The following is a 16784-nucleotide window of genomic DNA, read 5'->3' as shown; positions in this document are numbered from 1 at the left end:
AGGCTTCCCACTGAGGAAGGAGACTGATGTGGCTCTGGATCCCAGGATCCTAGGATCATGTCCTGAGCTGAAGGCAAACACTTAACTTGATTGAACCATCCCGGTGTCCCTATGGTGTTATTACTTTGTAGCAAATCAAAACTTAATGATTGAAAACTCAAAATGTGGCTAAAAATAATAATCACTTAACAGGTCATTTTTTATCTCTGGGTATGGATTTCTGGAGCAGTTTGGCTGGACAGCTCTCCATGTCTTTCAGGAGGTTGTGATCAGAGACCAGCTGGGGCTGCAATTATTGAAGGCTTGACTGGAGCTAGATGATTTACCTCCAGGGTGACTCACTCACATGACTGCCAAGTTGATGATGGCTGTTGGCCGGAGGTCCTAGTTCTTCCCCATGTAGACCTCTTCACAGGGCTACCTGACTGAACTCTTACATGAAGCCTGACTTCACCCAGTGCACATGATCTAAGCATGCAAGGCAGAAGGAGCAATGCCTTTTATGATCTACTTAAAAATTACATGAACTCAATTCTGACATATTCTACAGGTCACACAGAACAGTCTGTTTCACTGTGGGAATAAACTACATAAGTGCACTGATACCAGAAGGAAAGATTTCATTGGGGCCATCTTGAAAGCTGGCTGTTGCTAATACCTGCAAGTGCTATGGAAACTGGATAATGCTTTACAGATGCTGAATGGCATTTTATGCATACAGTGACCTACTGAACCGTGACTTTTACCTAAATAACTGCCTTTTTTACCGTACTTAAAATGTCCCCACATAGGAATTTACTTAGCATAGTATAATGCAGTGATTATCAACTCATATGCCATGATACACTTTAGAACTTCTAGCCTCACAAATGTACATGACATTTAGCTCACTATTTAGCTTATTCCTGCTACAAGTGAAGTTAGTTTACTGTTAAAGTGATAGCTTTCGGAAGCAACTTTGACCTGAGTTCTATGATACCATGTATCATTAGGTATATCTTGACGCAAGAGATAAATGGTAAAAGGATGGCGTTTTGTGTAATGTATGATAATTTTGCCTATGAATGTAACAGAACTCAGTAAAAACCCAGTGACAAAGAGCTGGAAGGTGACCAGTAATAGTTATGTGATAGGTAAGGAACAGAACTGGCAGACAGTTTTCTAAGGGTTTTGGAAATGTAAAACATTTCAGCCTTGCAGCAACCCAATGGGTAGTCCTATTACAAATGAGGAAACTAGGAATAAAAACGTTAAATATTTTGCCCAAGTAATAAATCTAGTGACTGAATACTTGTGAGGCTAGTATTCAAAAGCAAGTAGTCCAGATCTAGAGCAAGAATTCAATCCTTACTCTGTATTACCTTGACTAAACTATGAACCTTAGTATTCTGATGCCTTCTTCACAAATGAAGCAAATGAATATTGTTATCTCTTAGAAACACAAAATGCTTCAGCTCAAAACTTTAGAATTACCAGTTTTTTCCTCCATAACCCATATGCAGTCTGTCAGCAAATCCTATTGGCTAGAAGCCAAACCTTACATAGCTATCTAGATAACTGCAACAATTCTTTCACTGGCCTTTCTTTTTTTGCTCTCTAAATCTATGTTGTGGTCTCTAAAAACAGCCATAGTGAACTTTCTTTTTTTTTTCTTTGTATTTTTAAGATTTTATTAATTTATTTGACAGACAGATCAGAAGTGGGCTAGAAGCAGGCAGAAAGAGAGGGGGAAGCAGGCTCCCCGCTGAGCAGACAGCCCAATGTGGGGCTCGATCCCAGGACCCTGAGATCATGACCTGAGCTGAAGGCAGCGGCTTAACCCACTGAGCCACCCAGGCGCCCCCATAGTGAACTTTCTAAAACATTAAGTCAGATCATACCACTTTGCTGAAAACTACAGTGGCATATATGTATATATGATTTTTTTTTGCAGTGTCTTTTCAGTGATGTCTTTTAACACTTTTAAACTGAAGTCCTACCTTATCCCCTTTCCCTACTTTATAATCGCTGTAGCACGTAATAGTATGTATCATAACGTATTTTATTTCTTTCCGTTGGAAAGCATGGATCTTTGTCTTTTTCCCTGCCGATTTCTCAGTCTGCAACAGAGCCAGGCACATAGTAAGTGCTCAATATACATTCGATAAGTAAGTGAGTTATGTAACGTGTTAATATGCATGAAAACTGATGAGACTCAAAGTTGAGTACTGCTCAAAATTAACACTTAATTGAGCACTTACAATGTCTTAACTTTCTGGGTGTTTTATTTAGTCATCACAACCAGTTATGACGTAGCTTATTATTACCATTTTATAGAGTAGAAAACTGACGGCTAGAATTCTGTTCCACGGCACGGAATTCTTCAGTTGACTTGGATTTTGTTTCCCGGGGAGTCCTTCAACAAAGAACTGAATTGAGAAAGCGTTTTGACCAGCCCTGAAGAACTGGGCTCTCTTCTAAGTAACCGGCGATTGCGACGCTAAGCGTCCATAGCAACCATCGCGACGGACGCCCTTGAGCAAGAACCAGACAGCGAGATCAGGGATAAGGTCAAGTCTTCCACACTCACACATACCTATTAAATCCCGAACTCAGAACATTATATCAGAACGCTGACCTGTCCCCCGTACTGAAGGGAATATCTATGTTAAAACGGTAACAGGGTGACATAGTCAACCGCGAAAACACACCGCTTCCGGCACCAACAGACTACGGCGTGACAGGGCGGGGACGGCGCAGAAAAGCAACGAACCCTGCCCCGCGCAGCTTCCGTAGGGCGGGCTCTAGCCGGACTTACTCGGCAGCACCCAAGCCCAAACCGGAAGTGGGGCGGAGCTAATAAAGCGCCGGCTCTCACTCAACGGAAGTGGCTGTTGGAGGTATTTAGGTAGCTTTAAATTCCTGGTGTTGCGGAAGCTTGCCCTTTTCAGTTGGAGCCGAGTTTCGTGCGACGAATGGCGGTGGACGTGAAGTCGCGAGCAAAGCGTTATGAGAAACTGGACTTCCTCGGGGAGGGACAGGTGAGGCTCTCGGATGGGATTCGCAGGGCTCTGAACGGAGAACGCCAGGCCGCCTCACACCCTCACAGATTTTCTGGTGGGGTTGAGAGGACTGACCTGGCTACTCCTTTTTGGACGAGACTGCCCAGACGCACCTGCTGCCCCTCTGTGTACCCTGGAGGGGAGCCCCTACGCGGCTCTGTCCTTTCTGAAGGATAGACTGGAATGGGAAGTGGCCTGCCTCACCGCGTTCCACGCCACCTCGAATCCGCTCCAAGAACCCCGAGGTCTTTGCTTCTCCAGATCTGAAGAAGTAAAAAGGCAAACACAAAAAAGCTCCCACAAGCTTAGATTATTTCTGTTTTTCTCTCTAGTTTGCCACGGTTTACAAGGCCAGAGACAAGAACACCAACCAAATTGTCGCCATTAAGAAAGTGAGTTACTGTCTTATTTTTCCTTCAGTCTCTGAAGATATCTGTATGTATGAGCTGATGCCTGGGCTTTGTACGACTTTTGACCGTGCTCTGCTGATATTTAGGTCATTTTCAGAGAAAACGGAGTTTATTAATGTCTTGTGTTCTAGAGTGGAACTCGGGTTGAATTAGTTTTGTTGTTGTTGTTGTTGTTCCATTAACTGGAATGGAAATGAAGAGGAAGCTATATATTATGTTTGCTTTATAACTTCAGACGTAGGCAAGGGGAGCAAGTACCCATCTGCTGGTTCCTCAGAGCTGTTTAATGCCGTGATCTTCCCAGGTCACGGTTTCTGCCACACCTGCATCCGTCATGTGTATCATCTGCATTTTCTGTGTACAGATTTTCCTTGAAAGGCTTTCATGAGCATTAACATTGATGTGCCTTTTAAAAAAATGAATTTAGTAACTTTTTTACTTGCATTCATTCAAGAAACTTGGGTCGTATGTAGCTAATTTTTTACATATCAGGCATCTTCACTTACATTCTTTTCATTTAGCCCTCCATATAGGCATATGAAGTAGGGAAAATATCCTCATTTTACACTTGAGATACCTGAGACTAAGAGAGATTGAGTAGTTGTCAAAATGACACAGATACTAATGGCTAAAACTAGCATTTAAATCCAGGTGTTTTGCTGCCAGGTTGCTTGTTCTTCTTTCCTGTGCTGCTGAAGTCAGTAATACTCTCAGAGGTTTTTGTCATACCTCAAGGTCTCTTGGTGGGGTAGGTGACCTCCACCTCCTCCTTTTATTTTAGATTTTATTTATTTATTTATTTATTTGTCAGAGAAAGGGGGACAGAGAGTGCACACAGGGAAGTAGCAGGCAGCGGGGCAAGCAGGCTCTTCCAGGAGCAGGGAGCACCACGTGGGGATCCCTTCTAGGACCCTGGGATAAATACCTGAATTGAAGGCAGAGGCGTAACCTAGTGAGCCACCCAGGTGTCCTTACCTCCTTATTGTTCCTGTTGCCATTTGAATCTGTTTTCTTCTTCAAAATTCCTAATTCCTTTGAAGCCTCAATTTAGACATTATCTAGTCTTTCTGCTATAAAGTTTTACACTTATTTACTAACACGTTTAATTTTACAAAAAATGAATTTTCTGTATTTTTTTCACTTATTGTATCTTGGAATTTTAAATTGTGTTTAGAGGGATAGGGTGCCTGGATGGCTCAGTGGGTTAAGCATCTGCCTTCCACTTGGGTCATTGTCTCAGGGTCCTGGGATCAAGCCTTACATCTGGCTCCCTGCTCAGTAGAGAGCCTGCTTCCCCCTCTTTCTCTGCCTGCTACTCTGCCTACTAGTGGTCTCTTTGTCGAATAAAATCTTTAAAATTTAAAAAAGAGTACTTTTAAAGGTAAGTGGAATATTTAATTTCTTTTGAAATTTATAAAAAGTAAATTATCTTTTTTTTTTTTTTTTTTTTAGAAAGAGGGAAAGAGAGCGCACACACAGGGGGAGCAGCAGGCAGAGGGAGAAGTAGACTCCCTGCTGAGCAGAGAGCCCGATGCGGGGCTCGATCCCAGGACCCTGGGATCATGACCTGAGCCGAAGGCAGATGCTTTAACCCACTGAGCCACCCAGGCGCCCCAGTAAATTATCATTGATGTCTACCTCATGTTTTTAAAAAGATCATACTCAATTTATGATTCCCCATTTATTTAACCAATCCTCTATTGGTGGCCTTCGAGATTATTTCTCTCAGTGCCTGGCTGGCTGCCCATCCACCCCCACATATGTAAATATTCTTTTATAGTTTGTCTTTCTGAATCATTAATTTTTTTTATTATTTTATTTTTTTAAAGATTTTATTTATTTATTTGACAGAGAGAGATCACAAGTAGACAGAGAGGAGGAAGCAGGGTCCCCGCTGAGCAGAGAGCCTGATGCGGGGCTCCATCCCACCTCCCTGGGATCCTAATGTGAGCCCAAGGCAGAGGTTTTAACCCACTGAGCCACCCAGGTGCCCCTCAACATTATTTTTTTTTAAAAGATTTTATTTATTTGGGGCGCCTGGGTGGCTCAGTGTGTTAAGCCGCTGCCTTCTGCTCAGGTCATGATCTCGGGGTCCTGGGATCGAGTTCCGCATCGGGCTCTCCGCTCGGCAGGGAGCCTGCTTCCCTTCCTCTCTCTCTGCCTGCCTCTCTGCCTACTTGTGATTTCTCTCTCTCTCTCTCTGTCAAATAAATAAATAAATAAATAAATCTTAAAAAAAAAAGATTTTATTTATTTATTTGACAGAGAGATCACAAGTATGCAGAGCAGCAGGCAGAGAAGGGGGAAGCATGGTCTCCACTGAGCAGAGAGCCCATTGTGGGGCTCCATCCCAGGACCCTGCGATCATGACCAGCGCCGAAGGCAGAGGTTTAACCCACGAGCCACCCAGGTGCCCCCTGAATCAGCATGATTGCGAAAATCTACATGGATACATGTAGATATGGTTTATTTCTAATCATTGGTGATTAGATTCCATCATACAATTACACTTATATTTGTCTGTCAAAATCTTGTTGATGTACACTTAGGCTATTTTGTTGTTATTTTTTTATGTTTTCCCTTAATATAGTCCTACAGAGATGCCTATTCATGTCAGTTTCTTTAGAGAATATATCCATATTTGAAACCATCTGTGAATTATTGCTGTTTTAGGGCACATAACAGCATCACTCTCACCACATATTGTCACATTGCTCTTCAAAGTGGTTGGACCAGTTTAACCTCCCTCCACATTCTTACCATGTTTGTATTGTCAGATTTTACAACATTTTTCAATTACCTGGGTCAAAATTGGTATATGATTGTTTCAATTAATATTCCTCTGAATACCAGTTACATTGATCATCTTTTCTTAGCTTTATTGGCTTTTTTTTTTCCTTCCACTGCTTTATTTCCTTCCATAGCATTCTCCATCTTCTACTATGTCACATTTTTTTTCCAATTTATTTATTTTCAGAAAAACAGTATTCATTATTTTTTCACCACACCCAGTGCTCCATGCAAGCCGTGCCCTCTATAATACCCACCACAGCTTTATTGGCTTTTTAGATTTTTTTTTTCTACCAGTTTTTCTGTTAGGGTGCTTAAAATTTTTTCTTCCTGTGGATTAGTGGAATTCTTTATTATATTCTGAACATTAATCCTTTGTCAGAAATTTGCAGTGCAGGTATCCTCTCATAGTCTTTGGCTAGACTTCGTTGATATATGGTGTCTTCTGGGGCACAGAAATTTATAGTTCTGTTCTGGTTGAGTTTATCCATTTTTTTTTTTTTTTTCCTTTATGGGTTTCCTTTTTATGTGCTTGCCTACGTCCAGGTTATTAAGGGTTCTATTTTCTAAAAATTTTAAAGCATTGCTGTTCACATTTAGGTCTTTATTTTATCTGGAATTAATTTTTCTATTTTGTGTAGTAGGGTGATCCAGTATTTTTTTTCCTTGCTGTCCGAGCATTACGGATCGTCTGTCCTTTTCCTGTTGTAACACCAAGTTTTGCCTTTAGTTGTATCTGAGTTCCAGTATATACTTGGATCCATTTCGGGGCACACTATTTTTTTTTTCCATTAGTTGATTTTTTTTTTTCCATCCCTGCTCAGATGCTATAGTGTATTTAATTACTATTGTCTTTCAAAACCCTTGAAATCTGATAAGTTAAGCATACCTGTTTTTCTTCAAAATTATCTTGGCTACTTTATCTGCCACTTGGGAAATTTCAAACAATCAAGAGAATTCTATATGAACTAGGTATTACATACTGCTCTGGCATTATTATTAATTTTGTTAAGAATGAAAATGGCAGGGCACCTGGTGGCTCAGTTGGTTAAGCAACTACCTTCGGCTCAGGTCATGATCCCAGAGTTTTGGGATTGAGACCTGCATGGGGCTCTCAGCTCCACAGGGAGTCTGCTTCTCCCCTCTCATGCTATCTCTCACAAATAAATTAAAAAAAAAAAAAGTGTGGGCGCCTGGGTGGCTCAGTGGGTTAAGCCTCTGCCTTCGGCTCAGGTCATGATCTCAGGGTCCTGGGATCGAGGCCTGCACTAAAAGTATATGCACCTCTATGAAAACATTGGGCTCTCTGCTCAGCGGGGAGCCTGCTTCCCCCTCCTTCTGCTTGCCTCTCTGCCTACTTGTGATCTCTTTCTCTGTGTCAAATAAATAAAATCTTTAAAAAAAAAAAAGTATGAGGATGGCATATTGAATATGTAAGAAAATGTCCATGTTTTAGAGATGCCTACTTAAGTACATGGGGATGAAATGACGTGAAATCTGAGGTTTCTTAGAAAACATTTTATTCAGCAGAAAGGAGAGGATGAATAATGAAGTAAGTGTGGTGAAATATTGATAGTTGTTTAATCTGGGTAATAGGGGCGCCTGGGTGGCTCAGTGGGTTGAGCCGCTGCCTTCGGCTCAGGTCATGATCGCAGGATCCTGGGATCGAGCCCCGCATCGGGCTCTCTGCTCAGCCGGGAGCCTGCTTCCTTCTCTCTCTCTCTCTCTCTGCCTGCCTCTCTCCCTGCTTGTGATCTCTCTCTCTGTCAAATAAATAAGTAAATAAATCTTTTTTTAAAAAAAAAAAATCTGGGTAATGAAGTAGATGGCTTCCTGAAACCAATGTATTTTTATTGTGTTTACAAAATGTAAAAATTTTAAAAATTGTTCTTAGATCCTTTTCCATGTAAAGTTTAGAATCAGTTTGTCAGTATTCTTTAAAGATTTTATTTTATTTATTTGAGAGAGAGAGACAGTGAGAGAGAGAATGAGTGAGGAGAAGGTCAGAGAGCGAAGCAGACTCCCCATGGAGCTGGGAGCCTGATGTGGGACTCGATCCCGGGACTCCAGGATCACGCCCTGAGCCGGAGGCAGTCGTCCAACCAACTGCGCCACTCAAGCGTCCCTGTCAGTATTCTTTAAAAAATGCTGTTGAGCTTTAGATTTGATTGCATTGAACTTAAAGAAAATTGACACATATATGATTACTGAGTCCTGCTATCCATGAGTGTGTTTATTTTGGTCTCATTTTAAGCATGTTTTTATATCATTTTATTACTTAGTTTCAGAAAGCTTTGCACATCTTTTGTTAAATTTATTGCTGAGTGCCTTATATTTTTTAGTACTATAGTATTTTACCTTTAAGTAAAAAGTTGTGTTTGTGGTATACAGTTGGAAGATATATATATATATTTATATATTTACATATTTTAATCTATTTTTATCATTACCAAGATTCTTATTTTTTAAATTTTATTTCTAGCATACCTAACATGATGTGTTACATTGGTTTCAGGTGTACAATACAGTAATTCAGCAAGTCTGTATATTAGTGCTCATCATGATGTGTAGTTTAATCCTCTTCAGCTATTTCCCCCAACCTCCCCCCACTTCTCCTCTGATAGCCACCTGTTCTCTCTAGTTAACTGTTTCTTGGTTGTCTCTTTTTTCTTTGTTAGTTTGTTTTGTTTCTTAATTTCCACATATGAATGAATCATAGGGTATTGTCTTTCTCTTATTTCACTTAATGTTATACCCTCTAGATCCATCCATGTTGCAAATGGCAAGATTTCGTTCTTTTTTGTGGCTGAGTAATATTCTATTTTAATATTCTGTTTGCTTTTGTTAATAATGCTGCAGTAAACATAGAGGGGCATATAGCTTTTAAATAAATTAGTGTTTTTGTATTCTTGGGGTAAATACTCAGTAGGGGAATTACTGGATCACATGGTAATTATCTTTTTAGTTTTTTGAGGAACCTCCATACCGTTTTCCACAGTGGGTGCACCATTTTGCATTTAGCTGGGGGGTAGTTTTAAAGGTAGAATAGCTGTGTTTTCCAGAAGTAATTGTTTTGGGCTTTTTTTTTTTTCTTTTTATTACATGTAATTTTGCCTTTCAGATTCATGATTTCCCACTCGCTTCTTGCTTACTGGCCACATATAAGTTTGCTACATATTCTTGTTGTGGCTAAGTTTCTGAAGTATTTATATGTTATGCACTAAGTCTAAATAACATATTTTTAATGTGTTTGGGTTCCCCCCCCAACAGATTAAACTTGGACATAGATCAGAAGCTAAAGATGGTAAGTACTCAATATAATCTGACAGAACAGGAAAAGTTTTTATCCTCACTAAGGAAGTTAGCAACGTATCAGTTTTGAGCGGTTTAGATAGGGTTGTTGCAGGGTGCTAGAAGAGTAAACTTAGCATGGGGAATCAGAATAGAGACAGGATGTTTGTGATACCCACCATTTGGATGTTAAGAGTCATATAACCAAGTCATCTGAGTAAATGTAAGGCAACAAGGTTATCAGTGGCTTGTCTTGCTGTCTTCATCATTCTTTAAGGTATTGTTGCAAGCACTGTTTTTTTTTTCTCTGAACTGAATATTTTGAAAATTCAGGATACAACCTCATGGAAGTATGGAAAGCTCACACTGAAATAGACGAATGGAAGAAAACACGTTTTTACCTTTCCTCCATAGCTTTGTGTGCTAGCCTGTTAAGTCGTATTTAGTCATCAAGAACTAGTTTTTATGAAAAGGACCCATCTTCTATTTAACAGATAGTACCAGATCTTATTTTTAATTTTGAGTTCTATCCTTTGTATTGGGAATGATAATAGTCTTACCACTATTTTGCTGTTAGCATCAAGAATCTGTTCCTAATATTCATAATGCAAGAAGGAGGAAGCTGTTGACTTATTTATTGCTTTAATGTTACACAGTCACATTGTTATTCCAGCAGTCTTCTCAAGAGATCTGCTACAAAGTGAATACTTTTTTTCACCATTTATCATAGTGATTTTAAATTATTTTTAAAATAAAGTAATATAAAATAAAACCAGATGTCAAAAAAAACTGTCAAAATGGCCCTTTTTTTTTCTGTAGGATATTCACTGCTATTTCCTGAAAGACTAACCTATCCCAAAAAATATGTTTTTAAGATTTGAGATGTCAGAGTTTTCACATTTTCCTTTGCCTTTTCATATAGGTATAAATAGAACAGCCTTAAGAGAAATAAAATTATTACAGGAGCTAAGTCATCCAAATATAATTGGTGTGAGTATGATCTAAATTGTTTCTGGGATTTGGGACCCTGTCATTTCTGAATGTGGTAGTTGTTGATTGAAGGCTCAGCAAGATGAATTGCTTTAGGTGAACCTTGTAAAAAAGCTTAAAAATTTACAGGCTAATAGATATTTTTTGTTCTAATTGATTCTATAGGCAGTATCTTTTTTTTTTAAATTTTTTTAAGATTCTGTTTCTTTTTTCTTTTTTTTAAAGATTTTATTTATTTATTTGACTGAGAAAGATCACAAGTAGGCAGAGAGGCAGGCAGAGAGAGAGAGGAGGAAGCAGGCTTCCCGCTGAGCAGAGTGCCCGATGTGGGGCTCAATCCCAGGATCCTGGGATCATGACCAGAGCCAAGGGCAGAGGCTTTAACCCACTGAGCCACCCAGGCGCCCCTAAGATTTTATTTCTTTATTTTGACAGCATGAGAGAGAGCGCGAGAGCACGTGCCATACTCAAAGCGTGAGCACAAATGGGGAGGGGCAGAGGCAGAGGGAGAAGCGGACTCCCCTCTAAGCTGGGAACTCCATCCCAGGAGCCAAAGGCAGACACTTAACTGACTGAGCCACCCAGGCGTCTCTAGGATACAACTGATGGAATAAATTTAATATGGGCATATGGCCTAATTTTGTGAAAAATCATTTTGAAGTCTCGAGAGCCCTAGCATGTATAAGACCTTGAGTAAGCTCCCCTATAACTCGGTGCCATAACTCCACCTCCGAGGGTTGTAGTAAGACTAGTTCATTGATTGAATGCTTGTGAAGTACCTGGAAATAGAGCCTGGAATAGAGGGTGCATATAAGGAATGATAGCTACCACTTCTGTTTATAGGATTTTCTTAAATATTGAGCACAAAAATGCAGACTGAGGTGAAGTTTTCATTAATTTATTTCTTAATTATAACCCACAAAATTTTGGAGGAAAACTTAAGTATTTAGTGACTTTTTAAGGGGCACCTGGGTGGCTCAGTGGGTTAAAGCCTCTGCCTTCGGCCCAGGTCGTGATCCCAGGGTCCTGGGATCGAGCCCCGCATCGGGCTCTCTGCTCAGTGCAGAGCCTGCTTCTCTCTCTCTCTCTCTCTCTCTCTGCCTGCCTCTCTGCCTACTTGGGTTCTCTGTCAAATGAATAAATAAAATCTTTTAAAAAAAAAACAAAACCTAAGGTTTAGGCACAACTACTTGCTCAGTTGGTTAGGTGTCTTACTTTGGCTAAGGTCACGATCTTTGAGTCCTGGGATTGAGCCCAGCATTAGGCTCCTGGCTTAGCGAGGAGTCAGCTTCTCTCTCTCCCTCCGCCCCTCCCCCTGTTTGTGCATGCTCTTTGTCTCTCTCAAATAAATAAGATCTTTTAAAAAATACAAAGTTTAGTATTTTTGTGCCTCAAATTACTAATTCCTAGCAATATAAAGGATAAATGTCAAATTTAATAAGATAATTCAGATTTAGGGGCGCCTTGGTGGCTCAGTGGGTTAAGCCGCTGCCTTCGGCTCAGGTCGTGATCTCAGGGTCCTGGGATCGAGTCCCGCATCGGGCTCTCTGCTCATCAGGGAGCCTGCTTCCTCCTCTCTCTCTCTCTGCCTGCCTCTCTGCCTACTTGTAATCTCTCTGTTAAATAAATAAATAAAATCTTTAAAAAAAAAAAAAAGATAATTCAGATTTAGTTGGGAATTGTCAGCAGTCCAGATACTTGTTTAAATTTTAAGAATTACTTTAGTTGGTATAATCTTTTCAAATGTTTTATGGAAAATCACATTTTTATTTACTTACTTATTTTTTAATTTTGCTTTGCAGCTCCTTGATGCTTTTGGACATAAATCTAATATTAGTCTTGTCTTTGATTTTATGGAAACTGATCTAGAGGTAAGATTAAGATTCCTAGAGAACTTTCTTTTCTCTTTTTATCAGAAGAGAACCTAAATGTTTATTTCCTTTTTTCATCTGAGTCATTTAGCCATATTCCTAGTGTTATATACAGAGATTGGGATTTCAGAGCATTTCTGTCTACCAAGTTCCTTGTACCTTATTGACATTACTTTTAGAGAAATGAATATTAGGCCTTTGAGAATTTAGAGTTCCTTTTCCGTATTATCACAGAATATCCTCCTTTTGAAACCCACGTTTTTTATTTTACTTTTGAGAATATAAGATCTTGGGTTTTTCCTTAATACTAACTGAATCTCAGAAACTGACAATCCAGGAACACTGTGTGGCTCAGTAAGTTAAGCCTCTACCTTCAATTCAGGTCATGGTCTCAGGGTCCTGGGATTGAGCCTCGCATTGGACTCTGCTCAGCAGGGAGCCTTCTTCCCCCTCTCTCTCTGCCTGCCTCTCTGCCTCCTTGTGATTTCTCTTTCTGTCAAATAAATAAGATCTTTAAAAAACAAAACAAAATAAAAAAACTGACAATCCAGGTATGTTGAACAGCTAAAATTCTCATACACTGCTGGTGAGAATACAAAAAACAGTTAAATACACAGCTAAAGAACGATCTGGCAATACCACTGCTAGATATTTGTCTAAGAGACACCAAAATATGTCTACACAGAAATCATTTGGTACACAGATTTCCAGCTTTATTCATTATTGCCGAAACTGGAAACAATCCAAATACCTTTTCTAGTGAATATATAAACAAACTGTGGTATAGCTGTAAAATGGAATGCTGTTTGGGGATAAAAAGTAATGAACTGTTCATAGTATAAAGTATAGAGGAATCTCAGATGTATTATGCTAAATGAAAGAACTCAAGTTCAAAATGCTATATATTACATAATTCCACTTATATGATATTCTGGAAAAGGCAAAACTAAAGAAACAGATTAGGTCAGTGGTGGCCAGGGTTGGGAGTAGAGGAAAGTATTAGGTATAGAGGGGCCTGAGGCGATTAGGGTAGGGGTGGGAGTTAAAGAACTTTATCTTGATTTTGGTAGTGGTTACATAACTGGATGTCTTTGTTAAACACATGGAACTATGCACTGAAAAGGGCATATTTTGCCTAACTCTGACTTCTTTTTTTTCTTTCTTTTTCTTTATTCTTTTCTTTTTTTTTCTTGTAAATGGGATTCTCTTAATTTCTCTTACTGTTACTTTATTATTAGTATATAGAAATGCTACAGATTTCTGTATATTGATTTTGGATCTTGCAACTTTACTGAATTCAATGATCAGTTCTAGTAGTTTTTTTGTGGAATATTTAGGTTTTTCTATATATAGTATGTCATCTGTAAATAGTGTAAGTTTTACTTCTTGCCAATTTGGATACCTTTTTTTTAAAAGATTTTATTTATTTGACAGAGAGAGAGAAGAAACCAGCAGGGTGGGGCAGAGCAGCAGGCAAAGGGAGAGGGAAGAAGCAGGCTCTCTGCAAAGCAGGGACCCTGATGCAGGACTCGATCCTAGAATCCTGGGGTCATGACCCGAGCCGCCTGCCATCTGAGCCACCCAGGCGGCCCAGGATACCTTTTATCTAAATCTGATTTCTAAAAAAAGAAAATGGGAACTTTTAGCTAATATAACTTAAAAATGTAGGAATAAACTGGCTTTAAGCACAGTTCTCAAATAATGCCTGGAAAACTCTGTCTTGCACTTTAGCTCGACTCTGTTTTCTTCTTTGTGGCCTTTCTTCATGCGCTTAATTTCTCAGAGTAGTGACTCAGGCACCTCAGGTTTATATCCTTAAGAGTTTAGTAATCTGTTAGTTAGGAAGGAAGGTGCTTTGTTCCCTTAGTTTCTAACATAAGTAGTTGGCCTCTTGGATTAGCTTGGCTTAGATCACATGTCCATTCCTAAACCAGTATTTTGGACAGCAAGCTTCATTGTGGTGGTTGGCTATGCATGGGTCATGTATCTACCTCTAGAGGACACTGGTAGTGGTCAGTTCTATTTTAACCAGGTGACACCGCAAAGGAATGCTAAATGCTGTTATCAGAAGGGGCTATACATCCTGGGGCAAGCAAAACAACAAATGTTCACTGTGTTAATGCCTTTTAAACAAAGAAGTAGGAAAGAATGCACCAGCAGAGATACTTGCCCTAATCACGTAACTGGAAATTCTCACGGTGATTCCTAAGGAGAGTTAGGCAGTGTTTCTTCAGATTCTCCTATATGATGGATAAACTCATTTTATGTCTGTATGTGATTTTATATGGTGTGATTTATTTGGAATAATTGTATATATACTCCGGGTTTACAGGTTATAATAAAGGATAATAGTCTTGTGTTGACACCATCACACATCAAAGCCTACATGTTGATGACTCTTCAAGGGTTAGAATATTTACATCAGCATTGGATTCTACATAGGGTAAGGTTTTTAACCAAGTATGATTGATTCTTTATGTTTTAGTCAAGTGTAATATGGTCAGTTATTACATAAATGGTCTAAATATGTGTATTTTAAAATAAAAATAGAGCCTGGCCATTTTTTCCCCATCTTCCTCTGGGTGTTCCCTTCAGTGTTCAGAACTCCCTCTGGTGTTCCCTAGTTTTCTACCAGGTGGTGACATGAAGACCATAAAATGCTACGTAAAGTTTAGAAATAGAAGAGACCCAGTTCTTCATTTTTTTCTTAGGTGAAAAGCTAAGTTGCTATATCACATGACCACGGCTATATATATATTTTTCAAGATCAGTAGCTAGTAACTGACAGAATATTAAAATCTACTTGTTCTGGCTTTAAGTCCAGTGTTCTTTGTGCTATACCTATACTATTGTGACAAGGGGAAAAAAATCCAGTGAGTCTGGATTAAGTTCTACAACACTAAAATATTTTTAGAAAAAATATTTGAGTAACTCTAAAATTCTGTGAAGTAATGAAGTTTCTGAAATGGTTGAGTCAAGAAACATTCAGCTCTTGAAATAAGGCGGATAATATCAATAGATAGATTTTCTTAGGCACTCTATTTAGATAAATAGCTAAGAATATGTGTAGTCAGTAATTCTCATACCTTTAACTTAGAATCCCTTTTAGGTTATTGCTAATATCTTTTTAGTATATATTTTGAAGAATTTGTTCCTCATCCTCTCTAAATGCATCATATTTTTATTTACTGAAATTCCTGTGTATTACTGTTATTAAATATATAGCAGGAACTGTTTATTGAGTTCCTAGTCCTTGCAGTAGCCTCTTTATAGAAAACGCTAAATTTAATCCTCACAGCAACCCTCTGAGGTAGGTAAATTGAAGCTCAGTGACCCAAGGTCTTGATCCAAGGTCTCACCAAGTAATATAACCAGTCTTTTTTTAGCATTGGTAAGATTTTAAGTCAATGAAAAAAAAAGTACTGATTGTTGTGTAAATTTAAGGTTTTACCCTGTTTTTTGCCAAGTTTAAAGTTAAGCCAACTAAATGTAGCATTATGGTATTCTCTACCACCTGCTGACATGTTTATTTGAAATCTCCATGATACAGGATCTAAAACCAAACAACTTGTTATTAGATGAAAATGGAGTTCTAAAACTGGCAGATTTTGGCCTGGCCAAATCATTTGGGAGCCCCAATAGAGCTTATACACATCAGGTTGTAACCAGGTAAGAACTGGTTTTAAAAAAATTGAAAGTTTATATTGTGTAGGATTAGTTTTTTGTTTTGTTTTGTTTTGTGTTAAGATTTTATTTGAGAGAGCAATAGAGAGAGCGAGAGACAGAGACAGCATAAATAGCGAGGAGGAAGCAAAGGGAGAGGGTGATGCAGGGAGCCCAATGTGAGGCTCAATCCCAGGACCCTGAAATCATGACCTGAGCTGAAGGCAGACATTTAACCAGCTGAGCCACCCAGGCGTCTGTGTTGTTTTTTTTTTTAAAGGAAGCTCTTTGTAGGCCTAACCTGGAGCTTGAAGTTAGGACCCTGCGATCAAGAGTTATATGCTGTACCAACTGAGCCAGCCAGGCACCCCATGAAAGAGGGTTTTTTTTGGTTTTTGTTTTTGTTTTAATATTTTATTTATTTATTTGATAGAGAGAGATCACAAGTAGGCAGAGAGGCAGGCAGAGAGAGAGGGAAGAAGCAGGCTCCCTGCCGAGCAGAGAGCCCGATACGAGGCTCGATCCCAGGACCCTGAGATCACGACCTGAGCCGAAGGCAGAGGCTTTAACCCACTGAGCCACCCAGGCACCCTGAAAGAGTTTTTAAAAGGATAGGAAGGGGTGCCTGGGTGGCTCAGTGGGTTAAAGCCTCTGCCTTCGGTTTGGGTCATGATCTCAGGGTCCTGGGATCAAGCCCCGCTTCGGGCTCTCTGCTCAGCAGAGACCCT

At 39.4% G+C, this 16784-nt stretch overlaps 1 protein-coding gene across 5 annotated transcripts in view; it reads left to right on the top strand.

Annotated features, from left to right (window-relative positions):
• The first annotated feature begins 2867 nt into the window (after nt 1-2867).
• The window catches only part of CDK7 (cyclin dependent kinase 7), a 39229-nt gene continuing 25312 nt past the window's right edge, over nt 2868-16784 (top strand). For 3 of the 5 annotated variants that reach the window (XM_044267752.1, XM_044267769.1, XM_044267745.1), the window contains exons 1-7: nt 2868-3020; nt 3374-3433; nt 9512-9545; nt 10455-10522; nt 12325-12393; nt 14726-14836; nt 15944-16062. In XM_044267752.1, the coding sequence (XP_044123687.1) occupies nt 2955-3020; nt 3374-3433; nt 9512-9545; nt 10455-10522; nt 12325-12393; nt 14726-14836; nt 15944-16062 (527 nt within the window). In that variant the 5' untranslated portion in view covers nt 2868-2954. The remainder of the gene's footprint in view (nt 3021-3373; nt 3434-9511; nt 9546-10454; nt 10523-12324; nt 12394-14725; nt 14837-15943; nt 16063-16784) is intronic. The other 2 variants (XM_044267761.1, XM_044267779.1) reach the window with 2 other exon arrangements.

Source organism: Neovison vison, chromosome 1, assembly GCF_020171115.1.
Source record: "Neovison vison isolate M4711 chromosome 1, ASM_NN_V1, whole genome shotgun sequence".
In the NCBI taxonomy this organism is placed as follows: Eukaryota; Metazoa; Chordata; class Mammalia; order Carnivora; family Mustelidae; genus Neogale; species Neogale vison.
This window is presented reverse-complemented; position numbering and strand designations above follow the sequence as displayed.